This window comes from Mesocricetus auratus, unplaced genomic scaffold, assembly GCF_017639785.1.
Source record: "Mesocricetus auratus isolate SY011 unplaced genomic scaffold, BCM_Maur_2.0 Super-Scaffold_100045, whole genome shotgun sequence".
Taxonomy (NCBI): Eukaryota; Metazoa; Chordata; class Mammalia; order Rodentia; family Cricetidae; genus Mesocricetus; species Mesocricetus auratus.
The window spans coordinates 2,948,865-2,974,229 of record NW_024429222.1 but is presented as its reverse complement, the minus strand read 5'-3'; the positions used below and the strand labels follow the sequence as shown (position 1 = coordinate 2,974,229).

The 25,365-nt window shown below is 49.5% G+C and overlaps 2 protein-coding genes across 3 annotated transcripts in view; one reads left to right on the top strand and one right to left on the bottom strand.

The window, feature by feature from the left end:
- Znf423 (zinc finger protein 423) overlaps nucleotides 1–25,365 on the top strand; it is a 240,012-nt gene that overhangs the window by 167,869 nt on the left and 46,778 nt on the right. The gene's annotated exons all lie outside the window — the stretch shown is intronic.
- On the bottom strand, nucleotides 10,997–11,545 carry LOC106021866 (U6 snRNA-associated Sm-like protein LSm8). The gene has a single exon (XM_040735290.1). It carries the CDS (start codon nucleotides 11,477–11,479, stop codon nucleotides 11,189–11,191), a length of 291 nt encoding a protein of 96 aa, XP_040591224.1. The 5' UTR covers nucleotides 11,480–11,545; the 3' UTR covers nucleotides 10,997–11,188.

The window sequence follows — 25,365 nt, the reverse complement described above, 5'->3', positions numbered from 1 at the left end:
AGCTCAACACTGTCAGGGTGTAGCTTACTCTAGCTTCGGTCACCTCCTGGATAAGATGCTAAGATGCAAACAGGTGGGCTGGGCCTGTGTCCTTGGACTCTGAATGTACTCAAGGCTTGGTAGAGTAAGTGCAGGGTTCACTTTAGGGATCCAGGGATCTAAGGAGCGACGCGGGGAATGAAGGACTGATCTGAGAAGCAAGGTCGTCACTGGGCTGACAAAGAGCTAAATACCAGCATGGACCCCTGTAGAATTATTACATGGGGGGAGGGGGCAAAGCTAAGGCTGTGATAGCAACTTTCTAAAATATAAAAAGAATGTGGTAAAAGCAAGTAAGCCCCCACCCCCTCCCTGTGATCCCAGTGGGGAGCCTCCGTTCTCTTAGCTTACTGCTTTGGAGCAGGAAGTCTGTGATGGTTCCTGGTTCCGGCTGGCATGAGCTGAAGCCCTCACTATGCAAGTAGGGAACCCACATCTGTGTGGGCAGGCTCCACGGACCAGTCAGGCATCTGGGCCTCCCGGCTGCTTAAATGCCTCCGATTAGCAAGTCGGGCGGGAAGAGGTGCTAAAAGGACTCCTTCCCGCCTTTTCCACTGGCATATATTGAAGGGAGTTCAGTTATGAAACTATTAAAATGTTATTTTGATAATTAAGCCCACAGCTGTTCTGAGGGCGGCAAGGGCAGGCATTGTGCAAGCGGCAGAAGGCACGGTGCTCTCGCGCGCTCCAGGAGTAAAGGGAAGGAGGCAGGGGGTGTGGTGAGGGAGGGTGGATGCAGGACCTTGAGAGGGCAGGGAGGAGACCATTCCTCTCATCAGGTCCTCCATTGCCTTGGGTGACTGCAAGGAACAGGGGCAGGGGAACTGACCGCGATGAGTTTCTAAGTTTCCACACAAACCCCAGAGGAGTAGCTATGGGGACTCTGAAGTCACTAGCAGGTGGGGACCCAGGACCATGGAGTCAGCTGTACTCAGAATCGTGTTAGAAGCCAACCCTAGCCCCACCCAGACCTCCTGAGTCAGAGGCTGAGTGGGGGCTGCAAAGACTGTTGTGCGCACCAACTCAATAACGGCATTCGTTCCTGAGTGTTCCCTGGGCAAGCGGGGCTCAGCTTGCTGGGCTTCCTGAAGGAGAGGCTGGCTAGGTAAGTGAGGTAGGGGGCAGGTGTAGGTATGTCCGCCAAATGCCACACCAGACGTTCCTAGGCAGGTATCAGGTGACAAGGAGGAACCCATAGGTGACAGGAGCTTGTGTGAGCTCACATAGCAAGTCACAGCAGAGCTAGAACTCCGTCTCATTAAGATGACCAGAATCAACACTGCTGTCTTTCCGGACATTGAGGGTGGAGCTGGGAGAGAAGTTTCACCTAGAACGGATGAAGGGAGACACATGTCGACCCAGAAAGAGCCTTCCGGCATCCTCCAGTCCCAGTCTCCGTGAGTCACTATCCATCTGCCTTCTCACTGAGGTGTTTATGCATCTCGTCTTCCCACAAAACCCAGCACGCCCCATGCCGTTTTCACCTCCTGGCACTCCATCCATCCCACCCATCACTCAGGATCTGCTAACATGTTCCTCTAGCTGCCCACATATATAAGTGGCCATCCACACGCCTGTCTCCCTGTCTCTCATTCATCTACCCATCAACCAGGCAACCAAACTAATGCCCCTCTGGATTGCTCATAGGCCGCCCCTCTGAGAAACCCTTTGTGCCTCTTGGCTTACCTCAGCATCTGACTGCCTCAGGTTTGCAAGATTTGTGCTCATGGTGAGCTGAAAGCAGGTCTTTGTCACCTTTACGTGAGCCACTACACAATGCGTGACACACAGTAAGTGTGATTTCTGAAATACACAAGTTTTTTTTTTCTCCAGGTTTCAGTAGGGAGAAACCTAGACAGGCATCCTTGGAGTTAGACTGGGTAAAAAGACCAGCTGGCTGGGTGAGGTTGTGGATGCCTTTAATCCTAGTACTCCTGTGGTGGAGGCTGATGGATCTCTGTGAGTTCGAGGCCAGCCTTGTTTACATAGCAAACTCTGGGACAGCCTAAACTATTGTTTCTGTTGGGACATAAGGGTGCAGGACATATGGTAAGTGTGGTGGTTTGAATCTCGGGAATGACACAATTAGGAGGTGTGGCCTTATTGAAGGAAGTTCATCACTGTGGAGGTGGGCTTTGAGGTCTTATATGCTCAAGCTATGCCCGGTTTGATAGTCTCTCCTTTGCTGCCTACGGGTCAAGATGTAGGACTCAGCCTGCACACCTTCATGGCCTGCCCTGATGATAATGGACTAAACCTCTGAACTGTGAGCCAGTTTTCTTTCTTAAGGGTTGCTGTGGTCATGGTGTCTCTCCACAGAAACACGAACCCTAACTAAGATAGTAGGTATTCAGTAAATGCTCCTTGAATGAAAACATTTGCCCTCTGTCTTGATGTTGCAATTACAAAACAAGTATGGACCAAGTCATGGTATCAGAAGCTCAAGGCCAAATTGTTCTGTTAGGTGGTGCTATAGAGGAGACACATGCCCGCTCCTGTGCCTTTGCAGTGGTTGGGGCTGCAGTGTAAGCAGCTGTGCACCACTCACTTGAGTGCCCCATGCTTGGCACGGAGCCTGGCCTCTCTCTTCTCTTCTAGAGCCCACTCTGCTTCTCCGATGCCAACCTGTATCCCATGGGGGATTCCATGTGACCTTCTGAATGTGTCCCCAGATGGGGACTTCAGTGGCTCCTTATCACACCTGGGTAGAGGCCCTCAGTGTAGCTCAAGAGGGCCGGTGTGGTGGTCAGACCTGAAGCCCATCCTCCCACACACGCCTCCTTTTGTATTTGCAGCTTCAGGCCTCTGCCCCTGCTGCCTCTCTGGCTCAGTACCTTCCTCATGGTCTCCAGTTACACCGCCTGTCTCAGATCTGCTCAGACTGTGGGCCGGAGGCAGTCTTACCAGGAACATTCTTTTCCCTCCTGTAGCCTCTAAACCCCAGGCTGCAGCTGGTGGATAACAGTGTCCGAAGGTGACTGCCTCCAGCTCTGTCAGATCAGACTGGCAGCTCCTGGCAGGCAGACGCCATCTCTTCCCGGAGCTAAACGGGTGAGAGGCTGTGTGTGTGTGTGTGTGTGTGTGTGTGTGTGTGTGTGTGTGTGTGTGTGTTCTGAGTGAGCCAAAAGTGGCAAAGTGGATTCCAGACTTACGTGTGCTGAAGACTAAAGGAGAGGCACGTACATCATGCCTCACTAATAGGCAGGCAGCTCAGCACCTTGTTGGCTCTGGCCATGCTGGCTCTTGCAATGAAGCCCAAGAAGGGTCCAGCCCAGGGAGACTCACTGCTTGTCTGCCCACCCTGGACGTCCTTCTGCTCTTGCCGCTAGCTTCCAGACAGCAAAGCCAGGTTCTGCCCCTCCTTCCCTCCTCCACTTGTGGGAATGGGGTACGGGGTGCATGGATGTGAGGGCTACTGATGACTTCATCTCCACTTTCAGAGGAGAGGTGGAGAGTTCTCTGGTGAGGGAAGGGTTGGGCGCCCTGCTGATCTCTGGACACTGCTGTCACTACTGTCCTCACAAAAGTCCTTTCATAGCTGCCCAATCCAGACCCTCCTTAGAAACATCTAAAATATCTATCCACCAGTGTACAAAGCAGTCTATGTAAATCAAATGTGTATCAGAATTCAGTTGAGTTGTTTGGAGAAAGTTTATGGGATATATGCGCAGTGTCTTGGAGAAACAGTGTGGCAAACTATTTCATGTGTCATTAATAGGAACCTGAAGATAGCTTTTGACTCCCGATGAGCTTTAAAAAAAAAAGGAAAGGAAAAGGGAGTTTTAAATCCACATTTGTATATAAAGACAGTCCAGCTTGCTGGAACCGTTGTGGGCTCTGATGTCCAGAGGTCTGTGACTTAACCTCTCTGAGCCTCAGAGTCCTTCCCTGTGAAAGGGACATAGTAATACCCAGCACATGGAGATGCTTAGAGGATTGAATCTGGCACAAATTCCAAGCACACAGTGGGCCTACATCAGAGGATCCAGCACCCGGTTACTTGTGCTGTACCCATCGGGCGCATACTGGACGTTCTAGGGAAAAGGACTCCTTAGTTTGGGCCCGCGGGCAGAGCCAAAGTGGAGGGCCAGGGGTCTGACTGATCCTGGTGGCCTGGCCTCAAGTCCTGCTTTGCCACTCAGCTGCTCTGGGGTCATGTCAAAGCCATGGCTACGTCAATTTCATCCCCATAAAATGGAGCCACTCCTGGAATTGTCGCAGGGATTAGGGTGTGTCCAGAGTGGACAGGCCGGCCCACTTCTGAGACATATTCAGATAGCCGCGGCCTATCAGGGCTGTCTTCCACAGGTGTCTGCTGCTTGGGCTGGAGACGCATATGCACAGCGCCTCTGTGGCCATGGTGGTTCCCATTGTTGGGTGTGTCTGCCTCGATGGGAAGTCAGGGGTGGTACTTGGCCTCTGTGTCCACAGCTGCTGCGACAGGCCTGTTACTTCTGTCTTACGGGTGAGGAAGCTAAGGAAGTAACACAGGAGAGGCAAGATGCCCAGTGAGAAAGTCACAAGGGTAGAGTTTGTACCCTGGTCTCTGACTCCTAAAGGACAGACATCATGTTCCAGACAGAGAGCAGGGGATTGGTAGTGATTCCGAGGTGGAAAGACCCTGTGACCAGTTGCATAAAACAGAAGAGGGAAGGGAGGAAGTTCCCTGTTGCCTAGGTCTCCCATGTGGTTTTGGACAATAGATATTCAATGCCAGCAATACCACAGGTGTGCTGGGCTTAGGAGAGGCTGCCAGGGACAGGGATGGGGAAGTTGGGGAGAGGGGCGCTGCAGCCTTGGTGGACACATAGCATCTTTGTACAGACCAGTGCTGTGCTAAATACTAACTAGTAGGTAGGAGAGCAGTTGAAAGGACTGAGAAGACAGACAATATCCTCCCTGTGAGGAAGTGAAGGTGTCAAGCCTTATCTGGGTTAAATTGGTCCCAGAAACAAAAGTCTGCTTGGTTGCCCAAATGGGTGTCCCAGTCAAGGCCGAAGGCAGCCCTGAACTCCCTCTGTCTTTGGCTTTGGCGAGCTTGTCACTAATCCTAGGAAAAGCAGTCTCTAGGTTACCATCTTGCATGGTTGGCAACCCCTAGACAAAAGAACCGATGAAATTGGATAGTTCTGTTTGACCAGGCCTGATCATGTTTTCCAGAGACACGGAACGTTCCCATTGGTCAGATCTTTAAGAACCCTGGGTTCCTTCTACAGGAAAAGAAGGGAGATCATTGGCAGGGGTCAAATCAAAGTCTACTCTAGAGGTGCAAGGGCCATCTTTCCCTGGCCTGCCCATTTCATCAGAATCTCCCTCTGTCAAATGATGTGGCTGCATCTGGCCATGCTTCAAGTCAGGATTCCTGGGCTACAGGATCCTTCTGGGCCAAGGAATGATGAATCCTTGGGGTCACTGTATGACTGGTAGAGGCTTTCCTAAAGTCTCAGGCGAGGCTCATGACCTTGAGCCTGGCCTGGATGCCCATTTGTATGTCTTGCGGGTGCCAGGCCCTTTTCCTGCCCCTCTTCCCTGGTGAATACACTGGGGCGGAGTCTCATCCGAGGCTGACCTGACGCACGGGACCGAGCAGAGCTGACGGGATGGCAGGCTTGCTTTTGAACTCCAGGGGTTCAAAAGATAAAGCTCCAATATGGAGGGTGCTGCAACATGGTTCCCTTCCTTTCTGTCCCAGTGAGGTTTCCCAGAGCAGTGATGCGAGTCATTTGTGGTTGCAGCTAGTGGCTGAGGGGACACTTGGCTTCCATCTCGCAGGACCACTGCCTCCACCTTCGCAGGGAGCTGGCTGAGTTCTGCATCGCCTGGGCCTCTCAAGCGGCTGACTGTGCTGAACTTCCGTCTTCCAAGGTGCCACTTAACTGCTGCTGTCACCTCCCAGCCCTGGCCACTGAGCCGTTAGCTTCCCTGCTCTCTGACTGCGCATCAGCACAGTGATCATTTTCAGATTTACAAGCATTAAATATTTTAATTTAATGCCTTGGCTCTCTTGTAATTCATGCACTTAATTATATGATAATTACTCAAATGAAAGAGATACAGCTGCTGCCATATCAGTTCTGAAGGAAGACTGGGTTTTGAGGTGGACTGGTTTGGGGAGGTGCTCTCCCTGTACCTCTCCAGCCTGTTTTCCTGTGGGCTCTAGAGTCTGTGATGGCCTTTCTCCTCTCCTAGGAGAAGGGGCTGGGACTGGGGTCTGACACTGTACACAGGAACTGGATGTGGGACTGGCCCTACTGGGTGTGATGGCAGGGGGCAGGCAGTGGGTCTCATGGGCCTACTTGGAGGGCAGAAGAGTCCCTATCCAGCAGAGGAGCCCCAGAGTGCTGTGCAAGAACCTCACTGAGTAGGTGTTGGAGCCCAGAAGTGTGTCCCCTTTTATAACGGAGGCCCCTGGGTAGTTCAGTCCTCTGGTATCTACCTACTTTAAGACTGAGCCATGGAACCTGGCCTTACACCCATTACTGCCCACTTGGAAACCTGGACGGGGAGGGTGCGTTGAGAGGGCAGAGGGATGATCGAAGGGGTACTCTAGTTTACTCTTCTGTAGCTGTGACTTGGACCTAAAGCAACTTGGGGGAGAACAGGGTTAATTTGGGTTATACTTCCAGGTCATAATCAAAGAGGGAGGTCAGGGCAGGCAGACAGGAACCGTGGAGAACACTACTTGCTGGCTTACTCTGGCTCCTGCTCAGCTAACTTCCTTACAGTCCAGGGTCACCTGCTCAGGCAATGGAGCTGCCCACAGCGGGCTGGGCCCTTTTACATAAAGTTCTCAAGCCAGTTCTTCACAGACATGTCCACAGACCTATCTGAGGAAGTCAGCTGCTCAGTTGATCACTTCTGGTGCTTCCAGGTTATGTCAAGTTGGCAGACGGTTGATGCTTACTAGGACAGGGAAGGTGGAGGGGAGCTTGAGGCAGGATGAAGGGAAGGTCGGGGGCATGGACTGAAAGCTGAGGGGTTGGAGGGAAGGATGCTGTCTCTTGACGGTAACCCTGGTTGCTCCTCTGGGTTCTCTCCATGTGCTTCTCCTGTTTATGTTCCTGCACATTCCCTAGTGATACCAAAATGCGTGTTCAGTGCCTGAAGGGTGCAGGCTATTTTGTCAGAACGGTAACTATTAATATTTGGCAAAGATTCCGCCTCCAGAGCTGCCCTGCTGAGCCCATTTGAGCTTGCTACCACTCAGTGGATGGGGCAGAGACCTAAGCAAGAGGATGGCACCAGTGATCCTGAGAGCTTGATGCTATTGCCCCAGGCCATACCCTTCTGAGTGAGGGTGTTGAGGGGCGGGGCATCCACAAGTAGGGAGAGCCACTCCTCATGGAGAAAAAGCCCCTCTTCTGTAGACTCAAAGGGGAAGGTCACAGCCCTAGCTGGAGGGGTCCATGCTGCCCCACTGCAGCTCGGGGAGGAGTCTGTTAAAAGCTCCCATTGGGACCAGAAGTCTTGTCAGGAGGGTGACATTTCTGTGTCGATGATGGGTCAGGTTTCTGAGTTTGCTGATTTTTCAGGTGAGGACCTCCTGGTGCTTTGGAACTTTGGCCACTCTGGGCCTTCCCACTTCCTAGGCACTGAGAACCAGGCAGGGTGTTTGGCTGTAGTGTGTGCCTGCACAAAAAAGGGTTACAATTGTTCACCCGTATGCAGACAATTTTCAGCTAGCTTACAGCAGCTGTGGCGCCGTGCTGATAGATTAAAAGCAGCAACCAGCCCCAGAATGAAGTGTATTAGAACTCCTGCTGGGTCGAGCTGGGGAGAGCCCACACAGCTGTCATCTAGGCCAAGTTTCCGACAGAAACTCAAGAACTGGATGGAACTCTGAGAAAAGTTAGCTCACTGTCCATCAGGTGATGAAGGAAAAGGACGGGGACTGCCCGGGTTAAAGGAGGGAGAGGAGACTAGTCGGGTTGCCTGCACCAAGACCAGGAATGTTTTGCCTGACTGGAACTTTGGGGGCCAGGAAACAGCGGTTGCAGCAGTGGGGGTCTGGCTGGGCATACCACCCACCTATGCCTTGCTCCAGCTGCCTGAGAGTTGTTGGAGTTGTCCATTAGTACTTCTGTCTCCAAAGATCTTTAGTAGCTCAACACACTGCAGTGTGTCCGGGGGCCCTGTCTAACATGACACGTGCTTATTTGGGGAGTCACACCAGCTTCCCTCTCCTAGGAGCAGTTTGCTGCTGTAGTCTGCTGCCCTGAGCTCTTTCCTGGCTGCAGACAGAGCCTTAGTTCTTTGGATTGTGCTTCTGAAGGTGAGAAATGTCCTCTCTTGGCAAGGACTTGGCTCTCAACCCATCTGACTTGCAGGCTGGAGCAAAGCTACTTTCCACCGTCAGAGATGCCACTCGAGGCCCCAACAGCACTTCCCTCCATAGAAAAACTGAATGCTGAGGGAGAAATTCCTTTTTTTGGATGTGCCCTGATTTTTGCATAAAGCAAAAATGCTTCCCAGTGGAAGGGCCAGGTTGGGAAAAGAAGAAGAAGAAATCCCACTAAAGTACCACTATGATTATAAATAGAACAGCCTTGGGTACAACTCATCACAGTGGTACATGTGGTCTCTCCATGGTGTTCCTCACTTGGGCAGACCGGTGTAGTGAGTAAACTATCAGCAAATGACAGAGCCTGTGTGTTGGGTCAGGAGCTTCCGGACCACACCTCCTGGGACAGCCATATACTGGGGAAGAACCCTGGGCTCCAAAGCCACTGGCCATAGCCTCTGCCCATTTAATGGTGGGGAAGACCTTGGTCCATCAGTGGTATGAGTGGCAACTCCTAAGCAGACATGGGTTGGCGCTTTCTTCCTGAGTGTAACCATCTTTCAGGTGTTTCCCGGAGTTGTGAGCGGACCCTGAGAGGGGCCAAGTGGCAGGAGCCAAATGGGCAGGGGCAAGGCAGCGATGCAGGCATCGTTAGCCATGGTCAGGCCTGGCTAGGAGCAATGTGGCCAGGTTGCCAGGGCCTGCCTCCCAAAGACAAAACTGCTTTGTCTGAGTCCATGTTCCACCCCTGACTTTGAACAGACGGTTTAACCTCTATGTTCTTAGATTTTCTTGTCTATAAAATGAGGTTATAAGACTAGGGGACAAGCCGGGTGTTGGTGGCGCGCGCCTTTAATCCCAGCACTCGGGAGGCAGAGGCAGGTGGATCTCTGTGAGTTTGAGACCAGCCTGGTCTACAGAGCGAGTTCCAGGACAGCCTCTAAAACAATAAAGAGAAACCCTGTCTCGCAAAACCAAAATAAGACTGGGGAATGGTTCAGTGGTAGATCATTTACCCAGCACTCATGAGCCGTGGGTCCCATCCCTGGTACCTCCAATAACAGCATTATTAACAAACATGGAGGTAGTGATAACATCTCTCTCAAAGGGTTGTTGTGATCAGTACCTGAGATAACAGATGATGCTTACAACAAAGTTAGGCTGTGTAAATGCATAAGGAGCACAGAAATTTGGTCAAATTCTTCTTTATTAAGAATTGTTCAGCCAGGCAGTGGTGGCACACCTTTAATGCCAGCGCTTGTGAGGCAGAGGCAGGCAGATCTCTGAGTTTGAGGCCAGCCTGGTCTACAGAGCAAGTTCTAGCACAGGCTCCAAAGCCACACGGAGAAACCCTGTCTTTATAAACATCAACAAATGGCTTGACAAGAGTCTCAAACACTTCATTCATCTGGTCTGAACATGGAGCTTATTCACCAGTCTCTCCCATAATCCCTAGCTTTTCTTTTCTTTTCTTTTTTTTTTTTTTTTACCCATCCTGCGTTACATTAATTTTATTACTAATTATAAAAGCTTACGATGCAGGCTAGGCATGATAGGACTTTCCAACCTCTCCTCACAAAGCTTGCTTTTGTTCCAATTAACCAAAACGATTACATCGATTCTGAATATTAAAGTGTTAACTCATGTCTGAACCCTGAAAGGGGCCCATTCCAGAACTTAGACGAACCATCCATTATCCTTTCCTTCTAAACATATCTTAAGCCAAGTCATAAAATTATGTCACTCAGGCAAATACAGCCTGCCTGAAATGAAAATGGGGTTGTATTGGAAAGACAACCAAGAGTGCACTTACAAATTACCTACCCTGCTTATGCTATAACCAGAGAGAAGAGAACTGTTAGGCCTTTGAAGCCTAAGTTTTACTATTTGAATCTTTACAGAAATGTTCACATTTTTACTTAAAAAAGGAAAACACTAAAAAGATAGATTTTATTTGAATTACAAGAATGCACACATTTTTCTATTCTATCCAAAGATACCATTTTGGCCCACACATGAAACTAATAGGTTTTGTGAAAGCTTAATGACTGTAACCACAGCCTCCATCACTGCTTCTGTGAGATCTTTGAAAAGTCAAGTTTAGGAAAGCAGCTTCGTGGAACACGTGAATAGAGTAAGACAGCAAAGCACTGCTCTGCATTTAAGTAAATCCCCACACTTAACAAAAGTTCCTTTAATGGCAGATACTCCCCATTTTTTTCTAAGATTCATAAGTCCAACGGTATTTAAGATACACAGAATCTGCTTTCAGATACCGAATTCTGTGACTTTTCTGGGTATCTAAAGATTTATCTACATCATCATTCTTACTTTCCTATTAATTTTTGTTGCAATTTTAGTTTGCAAGTTTTTCACTACTCAACCAATTTATTCATCTCTCCTAGACATAAAGAGCAGTTTTTCAAACACTGTAAACTATAGGGCAGTGTGATAACCATCTACAGTTCAGGTACCCGTAGAAGACAATTTACTGTCCGGTGATTTTCTATAAACATGGAAAGAAATGTGTCTCTTTTATTACTATTACTTGCATGTATAAGTTACTATAATACCCTAAGTTCTTTTTACAGCCAATTTTCCATAAATATTAAACTACTAAAAGTAATGGTATTTTCTAAGTTTTCAAAATGATCTATCATTTAGTAGAAAAATAAATCAGGCAACTGCATTTATTAATTTAGGCAATGTTTCCCAATAAAAATGTAGAAATATTTCACTTTACATATTACAATGTACCAACACAAAGTCAAAATCCACAATTATACACTCATAAAAAATCTAAACATCATCTTCACAAGAAGCAGTTTCTGTACAGGATTTACAGACATCTAAGCACACACTGTGTCTTCAGTGTGCTACGGAGTTCAGAGGTTCTGCTCGGATGTTCCCCAAGTCCAGTGCAGAGTCTGTCTCTTCATCAATTTCTCCAATGACCGCTACGTTGTCACCTCTCACGATGTATAATCCTAACACCACTTGTTCTACTCCTTGTGAAGAGCTGAATACCCTCTCGTGGCTTTCATCCAAAATCAAATTAATGGTCTGGTCAAAACCTTTTAGTGTTCCCACAATCATTCTCCCATCAGAAGTGATAACAGCAACGGTTCGGTTGATGTAGTTCTCCAAGGCAGACGTCATGCTGCTGGGCCCGGAGGTCCCGGGAAGAGGAGACACAACCCGGCAACACGGAGATGAGACGCGGGGGCCGCCCTCCCTAGCTTTTCTTAAGCGTTTCCCAAGACAGTGAGCTCACCCACGGCTACCGTGACTAGCAACTGTGGGCCCATTTTCAAACTTTATGCTTCTCTGGTGGTTCTCACTGGATGTGACTACTCTCCTGGCCCCACTTCGCTGTAGAATCTCAAGACAGTTTGTAGTTGTGTCCTGTGAGTGCAGACAGGACAGGCACTGTGGCAGGCACAGCTCAGACACTGTCTGCCATCCTCCTGTCCCCTGAGAGACAAGTGTCATTTTACCTCAGTTTCTCAGATGAGGAAACACGGGATCATAAAGTTAGCTTGTCTAAGGATCACATAATTCTAGCTTGGGCCATCTGAGACTGTGGTCAGGACTTGTCTTAGCCATCTTCCTTTCCAAACAAGCTCAGAACCCACCACCATCCTTTGCTGCTTTCCACGCATCTTCCCTCTCAACTGCAGGCAGCTCAGCTCCTTCTGGTCCCTGTTTCGCCTGCACGCTGCTGGGGGAGCACACACGCATTACCTTTAGCAGACTGTTATACTCAAACTCGCGGGGTGTTTCTATCTGCAGGAGGCAGAAGCCACTGACCAGTGTTGGGTAGTCTCTGAAATTGAAAGAAGCAATATCTGAAGGACTGCTTATTGTCATTTATCCTCCTAATGCAGGGCACGCGTATGAATTGTCAGCTGACCCTCAGGCCGGTAGGAATAGCTGGTAATTATCAGAGGCAGTGCGAGCAGGGCGGCTGCAATCCTGTGGTCTTCAAATTAGGAGAAATGATGAATGCATCCAGAACACATCCATTTCAGCAAAGTGCTGCATGGATTATAAAATTTATTATCAATAAAACTATTCATTTGTGCCCTATACTGCGCTTAATGCACCTGAAGTGAGAGATTAGAAGTGTGTTTAATTCTGGGACTGCAGGGAAATATGAGCGCAGCAAATTTACAGAAATAGGAGAAAGTTAATACCCAGGCAATGAAAAGAGGGATCAATTTAGCTATTACTTTTGTATTTTGGAAGAACAGGTTGTTTTACCTTTCTTTTTATTGGAGAAGCATACAATTCACTTAGATCTTTGGTTTTAGTACTGCCTTCTATTTAAAGAGAAACTATGGATTAGGGAGAATGTACAGACATTAAATGATGTGTACATGTACTCTTGAGTATGCTAGTATACGAACTGTGTGTGTGTGTGCACGCTTGCATCTGTAGCTCTCTCATGTCTACACACACGCGCGCGCACACACACACACACACACACACATGTGATATGAGTGGCAGTGATATAGTGATGAAGGTAGTAAATATTTAGCAGCCACTTGTCTGAGAAAAATAAATTCTGATTTATACTGTTTGCCAACTTCAGTAGTGTAAATGCTCCCATTTCCCCCCATCACTTCCCTTTATTCTTTGAAGACAGAGATCCTAAGGTCCATGCTACTACCAGGGCACTGAATCTGATGCTGGGAGGATAAACACACACTGGGCTGTGGGGAGTAAGGAGGAGCGGGCTCTAGGGCACCACTCAGGTGTGCACACATGCATGCAACATACGTACATATACATGATCTGGCATGCACACACAGGCACATGCACACATTCCTATGTGCATTCATACATGTGTACACATACATGTGCATCTAGATACATGCCTACAATATACTTTAGGAAGGAGAAATAAGATAACTGCCTCTGACTTTGCCCTGAGTGTCACCTGTGTGTTTTCCCCAAGTGTCATTTTTCTTGGTGAATTGGCTTATCTATTTTATTCAAGTAAATAGCAGCCTGCATCCCCCAAAATGTGGTGACTTCATTTTCATTAAGTTTCGAGCAGGAAGTGAGCCGGGAAGCAGGAGAGGTGAAGGGAGAGTGGGACCGCGGCTTCCCCTCAGGCCCATCTTCTCGTGCTCTGCGGACCTGCCTCGGTTTTTATCCAGCCATTGTTCATTTCTCCACCGCGTTTGCACACTGTGGCGCGTCTGGGGAATTTCAGCAGTTGGAATATACATGAAAAGAGTTCCGCTCCACTTTCATAAGGTCCCTGGACGGCTTGGACGAGGCCTCAAGGCCCCATGGTGAAGCCGGCATCACATTCATATTCCTTCCATCACCACACACACAGTAGCACGAAGCCCAGACCAATCGAAAACTTGACAGTAAGCCTTTTGATTTTGCGGGGAAACCTTCATCACGCTGCGAGAGGGAAGGGAATATAGCCCAAACTGGACTTCATACTGTGGTGGGCTTGAAATCCCAGCCCCACGCAGAGTCGGCTGATTGGAATAGTCGGAAACTGTGTCCAGGAATTCGGCTGCAAGAACTCGGCTCACAGCAACTTCTGCCTTTTTGAAAGAAAAATTGTCAACTGGGAGAGCCACTTGGGGCCTGGGTTTAATCTGTCCAGGCAGCAAAGATTCACGGAAATGATTGGCCAAGTTTTCCTAAAATGTTTCAAGCTCCTGCCTATGTGGGGATTCTGGGGGCAGTGAGCAGAAAGCAGCAAGACCGGCTCCCGGCGATGGCCGTCATCCTTGCCACAGTTATGGCAGTTGTCACCTGCATCTCCACTACCGCTATTTTGCTAATCACCAACCTGCTGCTTGTGAGAGAACAGAGCTGGGGGTTCAAATAAAGCCACACAGAACATATGTTCTGCTTGGCGCCCCCACCCTGGGCTGTTGTGACCACGTGGTAGTTTTCTGGGTACACCCTTCGCCCTGAAGATCAAAAATTGTAACATGGAGATGGTGGGCAGAATCTTTCTTTTTAGGAGTAGTACTAGGAGGGGCCCTGGGGCCTTGTGCATGCTAGTTAAGTCAATATGACTGAGCTACACCTGAACTCCCTTATCTCGTCTCTGTCTGGAGATGTTAGTGAACTGAGATTCTGAAACTCAAGGATTTTGTTGTCATTATCCAGCAGTGTCCTATAGATTCTGATGCTGTTGTTGTTGGCTCAGGTACAAAAAGCACAGGACCAGGAGGTGTGGAGTGCAATAGAAGAGAACCTCCTGGTCCTGATAGGTGTTAAGTCCGTACACTCCCGGGAACAGTCAGAGATACTAAGATAGCATGGGGCCCAGCTTCTCACTCTGGTCCAACACATGATCAGAACCTTTTCTTTGAAGTGGACAGAAGCCGCTGCAGGGGCTCACTGGGCTTCCTGGAGGATTAGGGAGAATAAGGACTGACTATATAGGGGCTGATGCTTATACCTATCACCTAAGAAAGTCTGGGGGTTGGGGCTCCCCCCATCCCACCCATTTTATCTAGGTAACTTCACGTAGTGTGGCCATTTGAACTGAGCAGGAAGCAGAAGTAGCCTCTGCTTTGATCCTTTTGAGGAAGCCACACATCAGTCGCCTCCGTTCCTCTGCCTGTGAGACAGAAAGTAGCATACAACCCGCCGTATAGTGTTGCTTCCGAGGCGTCTGTGTGGAGGGAAAGGAAAAGTAGAAGGCATGGTTGGAGCTCTAGAACTACCCAGAGGGACTAACCCAGGCCTTGCTGGTGTCAGCCTGTGGCAGAAGTAAGATCTTGAGCCTGTGCCCTCCCGGATTTGGGGGGGCTAAGGACTTGTCCCTACCTTGAACTGCCCCTGCTGAGCCCTTCATTCCCCATGGTCATGGAGTCATCCTGGGGCCTCTTCAGGTGGAGCCCCGTTCTTCACTGCCAGATGTACCTTGGTTCTTCCTGATGCCAAGACTATTTGGGGAAGGACAGGAACCTAGTAATTTCTTAGCTGGAAGGCGTTGTAAAAATGCCTTCTGGAGGTTGAAAGGTTGTCAGCAACACACTGAGCCTAATTGAGTCCTCAGAATGTGCAGTTCCTGCTGCTTTCCATGAAGATGTAGGTGTGGAATCAGTGTGTGTGTGTGTGTGTGTGTGTGTGTGTGTGTGTGTGTGTGTGTGTACAATAATACATGTGAGCATGTGCATCCTGGGGAAAAGTGGGCATATGCTGGTTCTGAAGCTGTGCCAAGTGGTATCTACATATATGTTGTAACCTATTACAGGGCCCAGTGTTGATCAGAGGCCCCTGTATTCACTCCTTTATCTTGGAACACCTTCAAGTTTAGAAGTGACCCAGGGCTGGGGCAGGGACCCTTGTCAGTCCAGCCACAGAGCAATTAACCTTTTTGTGCCTTAGAACCTTCTCCATACCACCAGAGTAAGCATCACACACACACACACACAGAGAGAGAGAGAGAGAGAGAGAGAGAGAGAGAGAGAGAGAGAGAGAGAGAGGCGTATGTACTCATAAACTATGCCCACTACTTCAGGGACACAGGGCAGTGTAAGATGCGTTGGTGGCCACGTTGCAAACACTCGCCCTAGAGATTTGACCAGCTTATTGTAAGTAGACCCGACCCCACAGAACCCCACAGTCTTTGCAGTCCCTGTTGTTCCTGTGCCACCTTTGAACACACATCCCTTACCCTGGGGCTGTTTCCTACGTGGTATTGGGCTCCTCCACAGTCATCTCTCTAGAGCAGTGGTTCTCAGCCTTCCTAGTGCTGCAACCCTTAATACAGTTCCTCAGGTTGTGTTGGCCCTCAACCGCAAAATTATTTTTGTTGCTGCTTCATAACTGCTATTTCGCTACTGTTATGAATCGTAATGCACATATGTGATATGCAGGGTATCTGATGTGCGACCCCTGTGAAAGTGTCATTCAACCCTCAAAGGGGTCACGAGGCTCAGGTTAAGAACCATCGCTCTAGCGTTTGGGAAGCCTGGGCCCACGCTTGACCTCTTCTTTCATCTGCAGGGAAACTCTCTCTGGGGTGGCCAGGGCAGGTGGAGTCTGCCTCATAGCTGTGATGTGGGAGGGGCGTGGATTTGGGCATCTTTTTTTTTTTTTGTTTTTTTTTTGTTTGTTTTTTTGTTTGTTTTTACGAGACAGGGTTTCTCTGTATTGTTTTGGAGGCTATCGGTCCAGCCTGGCCTCGAACTCACAGAGATCCGCCTGCCTCTGCCTCCCTAGTGCTGGGATTAAAGGCGTGCGCCACCACCGCCCGGTGGATTTGGGCATCTTAATGAGCCATCTATATAGGCGTGGTTCCCAACCAAACTGCCCAGATGCGTCACCATCTCCTCTAGTTTCTCGGCTGCCCACCCGGAGTTTGAGTAGTCTGTCCTCTCACTTGGGCTAGCCTTCTGTGCTCTGCCACCATGACATCACCTCCAGGCCAAGAGGACAAAAGATAGGAACCTGTCTCAGCATGCTTGCCCCCAAAAACCCCATGATATCCCTCCCTTCTTCAGCCTGCCGCCCTCTCTACTGTGGCTGGGTTGTTTGTTCAGCCAAGACGGCGACCCAGGAGGGGGGGTGGGGGCTGCAGAGACTGGCCCAGTCCCCCTGCCAAGTGCTCATTTGTATGCAGAAGGGATTAGGCGGAATTTACCACGGCCTCACCCTAGGGAGCTGCTCTCGCCCTAGGAATGCTCTCCCGATGGCGGTGTGCACTGGGCAAGATTAGAACAGCCCCTTCTGCCGCCGCACCCCTACTGCCGCTGCGCATGCCCTGGTCACTCTCCAGGCCGCCAACATCGAAATCATTTTCATTTATACCCTTTTTGATCATCGAGCCTCAAAGAGGGCCTGCCTTGTGTGACAGCGGGCACCAAAATGGCCCAATTATTTGGAAGAGGAGGGAGCAGCTAAAAACAGTCAGATGCAAGAGACAGCACACTTGATCAGGGCTCATGGCTTTCTTCCTGCCTTCTCCCACCAATATTTTTACAGCTGTTGACATATATTGAGTTACATGTGCCTGGGCGAGATCCCAGCGGAACTGTTTCAAAGATCTGTTCACCATAAAGTGTGCTGTTCTCAAGTAAATGACTGACTTCAAGAAAGCACAGTAGTTTAAATGTTACTATAAATACAGGCGCTAAGACATTTTAATTATAATTTTTGAGTTATACAGTGTTCTTTAAGTACACTAGGCATTTACAAAAGAATCTGTGCAGATATTCAAGACACTCTGCCCTCTTGTGGTTGGAGATGAAACTGCAGGTAGTGTGTTCTGCAGCTGGTGGTTCCGCTCAGGTTTACTTGTGGCCAACATGGGAGTCTTGGAGGCCTTGGGTTGGGACCTGGGAATCTATTCCACACATTCGTTGAGCCCCCTCTTGTAGAGGGGCTGTGGGCAACTCAGAGCGGGTGGGGCAGGATGCTCACTCTCACATTCATGGAAGAATTCAGCAAGAGTTACTGAAATATAACCAGAGCCAAGTTAATCTTCATTGTGAGAGCAAAGGTTGAGGCAAGTGGCAAGGACTGCATAATATTCATGCCTGGTGCGCTTCTTCCTGGTTTTCTTCAAGTCCTTCCCCTGCTCCCGGCCATAATTAGACCCTGTGGCAGGAGGAGACTGGCCTAGCGGCCTTGGAAACAGGCTGTGTGGGAGGGAGCCTCTCTCTGTAAGGCTCAGGTTATCTCGGGGTTCCGTGTGGTTGGTTTTGGTTTTCCTTGTTTGCTTTTGAAGTACTGAGTGTGGGCAAAGGGCCTGGTATACACTAGGCGAATGGTCTGTCCCTGAACTGCGTCCCTGGGTCTTTCGACGGGAGCAGCTTTTGGTCATCTCAGTGTGTGCACTAGTTAAGTCAAGAGGCAGACGTGGCCTGACACGGACTTCGTATGCATCTGTAGCCATCTTTCTACCCATCTTTCTCTGTCCTCTTCCCCTCCCGCCTGCCACTCCTCTGTCCATTTGGCTCTTATTCTCCCGTCTGTCTGCCGCACATTGTCTGAGATCCACCTCTCCGTCTTTCCGTCCACCCATACTACCCTGTCCTTTCCGCCATCAACTCTCCATCCATCACCCGTTTATCCGCCCGCCTTTTCACCCATGAACACATCTGTTCACCCTGTCTGTCATCTGTCACCCGTTCATCAGGAGGTACCCATCCGTCCATCGTTATACTGTGGGGACGAAAACAGAGGGTCTGCCGTCAGGTTCCTTAGATTCAAACCCTACTATGCCCCCAGGAAAGCCACTTAGCTCCCGTGGAAACCTCTTCCTTTAGAAGATGGGGACAAGAGCAAGGTCAATTACTAAATGAGATGCTTGGTGCCATGTCAGGCCCCAGTGAGACCTTGCTGCTTTGGGTGTGTGCTGAGCAGCTGTCGCTAGGGGCCTCCTACACGGCCTGACCAGGAGTGCTTAGTGCTCCAGGCGTGTGTATGAGCTGGCAGAAGGAAGGGCCTTATTGATAAGATATTATGGTCTCTGAAGGAATAGCTTATGAATTTTGTTTTTATTGTTGTTTTGAGGAAATTTCCTGTCCTATGTATTTGTCCATACTGTTTCAAATGTGGGCATAATTGCTATAAGGTCTATTATTTTTTAGACATGTAGTTATTACATAAGCCTATGGAATACCAAAGAAAAAGGTAGTTCTTGGTAAAGTTCCATAGTGACAAAGCCATTTATTTTAAAGTGCCGTTTTTACTCACTAGACTCTCCAAAAGGCCACTTACACTCAGATCCATTCACTCTGGACTGTTCTCTCAAATATTTCTTCAGCCTCTCCGTGCTGAGCACCAGCTGTGCATTCGGCACTGGGCCAGGCACTTTTGTCCTTAAGATCTGTCTCGTGGAAGGGGCAGCAAGACAGTGTGGTGAGGAAAGGCACCTGGCGTCAAGCCTAATAGCTTGAGTTTGATGGTCCCCAGGACCTACATGGTAGGAGAAGATAACTGACTCCCGCAAGTTGTCCACACATGTCATGGCCTGCACACACACACACACACACACACACACACACACACACACACACACACGCACGCACGCACGCACGCATAATTTTAAATACTAAAAAAGACCCCACGAGAGATGTTTATCTTTGCAGAGAAGTGAACTCAGTGCCAACACTGGTTGCTGAGAGGGGTAGAGTTGAGGTGAACTTCCAAGTTTCCTGTGATAATCACTTTACGTCACCAGAGACTTCACAACAGGCACTCTGAACAGATGAGCACGCCTGGCTTCACAGAGTCTACAGCGAGGAAGGAAAACGACTCCTTGCTAGGGCCAAAGGAGGTTCGTAAGTTTATGTTTCTGAGCCGAGTACACAGGCATGCCCCTGTAATCCCGGTAGTCCAGAGGCAGGTGTAGGAGGAGCAGATCCTGGGTTGTAGCCTAGGAGATGGCTCAGCAGTTAGAGCACTTACCATACTGGTAGGAAATCCAGGGTTCCGGTCCCTAGCATCCATGTAAATGCTGGGTGAGTACGGACTCTCTCGTGTAATCCCAAAGCTCTAGAAAGTAAGGATGCAGTGTCCTTCGAGCAAGCTGGATAACTTGAATGGTTGTGTTGGCAAATTTCTGGTTCGGTTCAGAGACCCTACCTGAGCAAATAAAGTAGAAACAATTAAAGAAGACTCATCTACACACGTGAGGACACACCTGTGAACATGCATCTGTACACGCCTTGCCCCCCCCCCCCACTTCTGCTTGCTTGGTTCTTGTACTTGAAGTGTCTCATTTCAGTTTGAACAGAACAGTCAGGGAGAGGGTGTCACACAGACAGTCGAGAGGTAACTGAGGTTTGGGTAGCTCTGTCCTTGTCATCCATTGGGTGATCTAGAGCACACAGGGTACCGGAGGCAGCCATGGTGGTGTCCTGGGCGCTGTCTCAGCTTTGGCACATGCGACAGTAGCAGACTTCTTGACAGCGCTTGTCCCTCCTGCTGCCATGCCCTGCTCTGCCGCCTTACGGTCCACGTGGGGAAGGAGGCGAGTGAGGCTCCAGTCTCCTTGTCTCTCCTGGGGAAGCTGCGATCAGAAGACTTGACATCTGGACAGTCACGAGCCAATAGGAGGAAGCCCTTTGGGGTTCTTCCTGCGTGGGCATCCTATCCTCACCTCTTGGAGTCAGTGTTAAGGAGAGCATTCATTGTTTTGGGGGCAGAGGGTATGCGCCCAGCTAACGAGGGGGTAGTCTGTGAAGGTTTGGTGTTCTCCTGCATCCAGGTCAAGAGCGCACTGATGCTATGCACTCCTTGCTGGGGCTATTTGACGTGTGTCTTTATCTCGTTCATATCCATTTGGGAGCTTCAGTTTCCCATTAAATGGAAAGACTTTCTCTCACTTCCTCTACAAGCTTCGCTCAAGAAAAAAGGAATTGCGTAAACCAGGGAGTGCTGTATCAGAGAAAGACAATATTTCATAAAAATAATCCAAATACCAGCTAATCTAATTAAGAAAGGCATATAGACAGCCATGGTACACAGTTGGAATCCCAGCACTCTGGAGACACAGCCAGAAGGATTAAAAGTTCAAGGTCAGCCTAGGTTACCAGTAAGACCCTGTCTCCAAAAAATAGGAGGGGCAGGAGACCTTGTATTTTCTTGTATTTTTGGTAATGATTGTAATATTGAAAATTCCGTAATTATTTGGAGGTAACACTGTGCCAGACACAGCAGATGCTACCTCCTAGTCCTGTGACACCCTTGAAGGTGACGGGAGGTCATTGTTGTTGTTCTCAGTGACATGGCTGGGTCTGGAACCAGCTCTGTCTGTCTCCGGAGCCTGTGTATTTTTCTGTGGGTCCTCATGCTTTCTATGGCACGGATGATTTTTCTAAGAATCCTGAGTTTTGGCCCTCACAATAGTTGCAGGTTTTTAAGGCTGCTTTCCCTTTACCCAGGCTGCAACTAAGAATCATCCCAGGCTCCACAGATTTTTTTTCTTGCTTCCTGGGCAAGCTTGGTTTCCAGGGCAAAGCAGTTTCCAGAAGCTCTCTTGAATCTATCAGGGCAGGGAGCACCTCTGGCTTTGCTGCCTGCCCAAATAAGACCCTGGTGTGGTCTCAGGGCCTGCAGGCATGCTTTGCTGCCCGTTCTCTGCTGATGTGAAGGACACACTTGCACCTGTCCCTTTGGTTTTGCAGAAACCGAAAGCATGTCTCCCCCAATGCAGGCTGGCGGGCTTCTTTATAAATGCTTGGGCATTTCTATTGATTTTTGGCTGAGGAGTTTGAAATCCTATCTCTTGGACTCATGAGATTTCCCTGCTGCAGTAATAATGCATTGTCATTCTTAATATAGCCAGTCTCTGACACAATATTCATAGTGAGCTTCCGAGGAGTGGCGTCAGCACAGCCTCGGGGATGGTGCCTGGGCTGGTGGGGGTGGCTGCCACGGCTATGCCTCCCCTTCTCTGTCCCATCAGGCTGTCTTCTCATTGAGAACGCCCCCCAGCCTCCCCATGCTAAAAGGCCCTCGATGATGAGTAGGAGACATCAAGCATAGAAGAGTTGATGTCTAGTCTTCGTTCTAGCTTTTCTGTGACCCGGAGAGGGTCAAGAGCAAGCCCGAGTCACACAGCCAGTGTATGGCAAGCAAACGGGAACCATGTTGTCCTTTGCTCTTCCGTGTGAAGTTAAGGTCCCGCCTCACAACTGCAGGGTTGTTAACGTGTGTGAGACGGCCTGGTACAGGACAGCTGTGTCACGGTGGTCTGCAAGAGCTCATGCCCTTTGCCTTGGTATTCAGGAGACTGACTGCGTTTTTAGAGAGTCCCAAGTTTGCAATGATAAAGGGTTTTGTTATTGTTGTTATTTTTGTTTTTTTTTTTAGTTTTTTGTTTTTCTTTCCTGACACAGTTTCTCTGTGTAATAGTCCTGTCTATCTTAGAACTCACTCTGTAGACCAGGCTGGCTTTGAATGCACAGACATCCACCTGCCTCTACCTCCCAAGTGCTGGGACTAAGGATGTGTATCTCCACCCTGCTGAAAGGTTCAGATTTAATGTAAGATCTCAGGTCTTTTAAGCTGTTGACAACTAGTTCTGAAGCACATGGATGCGTCCACACTGCTGCCGCACGGGTCTCAGTGACTTGACTTTTACCTAATTTGGGTCCTTTCTTAGGGTTCTATTGATGCGATAAAATACACAGCCAAAAACAACCTGAGAGAAGGTTTATTTCAACTTCAACTCTCAAGTCCCACTCCATCAAGGAGGGAAGTCCTGACAGGAACAGAGGCCACAGAGGAGAGATGCTCGTTGGCTCTCTTTCCATGGCTTCCTCAGCCTGTTCTCTTTACCATCCATGACCACCTACCTAGGGGTGACACTGCCTGCATCGACCTGGGCCCTCCCATATCAATCGTTAGTCAAGAAAGTTCCCTAGAGGCTTGCCTACAGGCCAATCTTATGGAGGCATTTTCTCGATTCTTCCCAAATATGCCTAGGTTTGTGTCAAGGTGACATTCCTTCCTCACCATCCCCACTTGTCCTTGCTGGCATCTTGGGCTAACTCCCATCTCCAGCTCTGCCTGTGAGGTCCTTCCAGAGACTCCGCCCTTCCTCACCAGCCGTGCTCCGAGGTCTGGTTTGCACTCTCCCTGTGGTGTGCAGGGCTGACCCACACTCCTTTAGCTTTGCTGAGGAGATAGTCCCCAGAATCTGCAGGGTAGGTCACTGAATAGGTTCCCACTGAGGGGGTACTTTTCTAGCTCATCAAAGTAAAAGGTCATGTCCTCATAAATGCTAACATGTACAAGCCAAGAGGCACAGAGGTGGAGTTGTGAACCACCCATAGCCAGCTTGGAAAAGTGATAGATGTCGGCTTCTGAAATTTCACCTTGGAAAGACCTGTCATTGGGCGTTTAGAAATAATTAATAACATGATATTTCCTTCCCTCCCTCCCCTTTTCCTCACTTCCTTCCTTCCTTCCTTCCTTCCTTCCTTCCCTCCTTCCTTCCTTCCTTCCTTCCTTCCTTCCTTCCTTCCTTCCTTCCTTCTTTTTTTGAATCAGGTCTCACATAGCCCCAGGTAGCATCAAACTTGCTCTGTAGCAGAGGCTGACTTTGAACTCCTAATCCTGCATCTGCTTCCAAAGTGCTATGTTTATAGACATGGACCACCGTGCCTACTCGTTTTGGTAAAACCAAGGGGAGTTATAGACAGGAGGCAGCTAGTGGAACAGTGCTCACCCCCAAGTCCTGGGCTTCCCTTCGGAGACCTAGAAATGGCATGAGAGACCTTCATCTGGGAATGTGGAGACAGGGAGAATCCTGGGCTGGGAGAGCTTGCAAAGACCCTCCCTGCAGCCACAAGGGGGCGCTCATCCGGAGGGGAGCCTGGGCCAGGTGTGTTGCCACTCACCGCCTTGGGAAGAGGCCCACAGAGAGACTGTTGCCTCTACCCGGGCCTCCGAATCGAGTCTTCAGTTGGATCCACTTTGAGAGCCCTGCCCCTGCCTCTTCCCTGTGCGTTCCCCCCTGGTGCTCCCCTCTGCATCACTCAATGGCCAGGAACCCAGTGTGCTCTTAAGTGGCCCTGAGAAGGCCCAGGAAGTGCTTGGGGAGGACATCAAGCCGGAGTGTGGTGGGGAACAAGCCAGAGTCCTGGGCTTGGGTTCTGACTGGGGCACAGGCCAGTGAGAGACCTCTGAGGCCTGGTCTTCCTGCTGGAAATTGAGGAAGGAGCCCCGTAAGCAAATCATGAAGTGAAGGCAGTTTACCTCAGCGGCAAAGTGAGCAAGGAACAAGTGGGCACAAGGGATGTGTGGAATAGTGTGGCAGGAGGAAGCTGAGGAGAGGGAACACCACATCAGTGTCTGAGGGCAGCTCCGGGGCCAGGGTCCTGTGTTCTGTCTCCACCACCAGGAGCAGGGTGGAGGTCAAACACCTGCTCCTCAAAACTACATACACGCCCGTGGGTCTTAGTGAGCCCCGTGTCACATCCGTTTCTTGCTGCAGGCTCAGTTTGAGATATGAGGATTAGCCAGGCGGTGGCGGCTCACGACTTTAATCTCAGTACTTGGGAGGCAGAGGCAGGCGGATTTCTGTGAGTTTGAGGACAGCCTGTTCTACGGAGCTGGTTCTAGAACAGCCAGGGCTACACAGAAAAACCTTGTCTCGAGAAAGAAAAGAGGGGTAATGGGGAGGTTAGATAGCCCATAAGCACTCTTCTGGAGTGAGTGGTTCCTGAGTTGAGTTGACATACTCATGTTTTATAATCTCTCTGGGCCTCTGCTTTCTTTCCTGAGAAACTGGCTCAACAGCCACAGTTTGCACAGAGGGCTGGTAGGACATGGTCATGATGCAGGGAGAGCATCGATGATGCCATCAGTACAATCACCTCCATAGAGGAGGGCATGCACCTTCTAACCAATCTTCAGGTGCAAAGAGAGAACACAGGCTCCCTGATACATCAGTTCTGAGGTCTGAGGTCAGCCTAGGGAGCCTGGCTCTCTCCCTGTACTTCCATGCCCTTCGAGTTGGGATGAGAATAAAGAGAGGGTCTGAACCATAGCCAAACCCTCCAGCTGAGCAGGAAGCCAATTGTGCCCCTATCTTGGGTGAAGTGAGTCTTATGTCACAAGCATTACTTTGCTCCCTTCACTTCCTTGCTATTAAAACATAAATAAATAAAAGCCAAAATAAGAAAGCACAAAACAAAACAAAAACCCACAAATTGCGCAAGCTAAGTCTGTGAAGTGTTAAAAATGAAAAACCCAGAAAAAAGAAGAAAAAAAAAGGGGGCAGAAATGATCTGTGAAGGAAGCTGCCCGGCCAGGCAGGCCCTGCTGAGTTGGGAGCTCCGAGGACAGGAGGAAGGAGAGAGAAGAGGAGGGAGGCCACCTGCCTTCCTCAGGCAGAGTACAGAGGAGGCCGGAAGTCCTGAGTTGGGGCAGTTGTGGCCTGGCAGGAGAGCCTTTGGGGCAGGCTTTGTGCTTGGGAAGGCGGGCGGGGGGGCACTGCTGCCCCGCCCTGCCTCCCGCTCGACTCCCCCCCTCCCGAGGTGCAGATGGCCACATTTGCAGGTTAACTGCAGCAGCTGGGAATGCATTATTAGTTT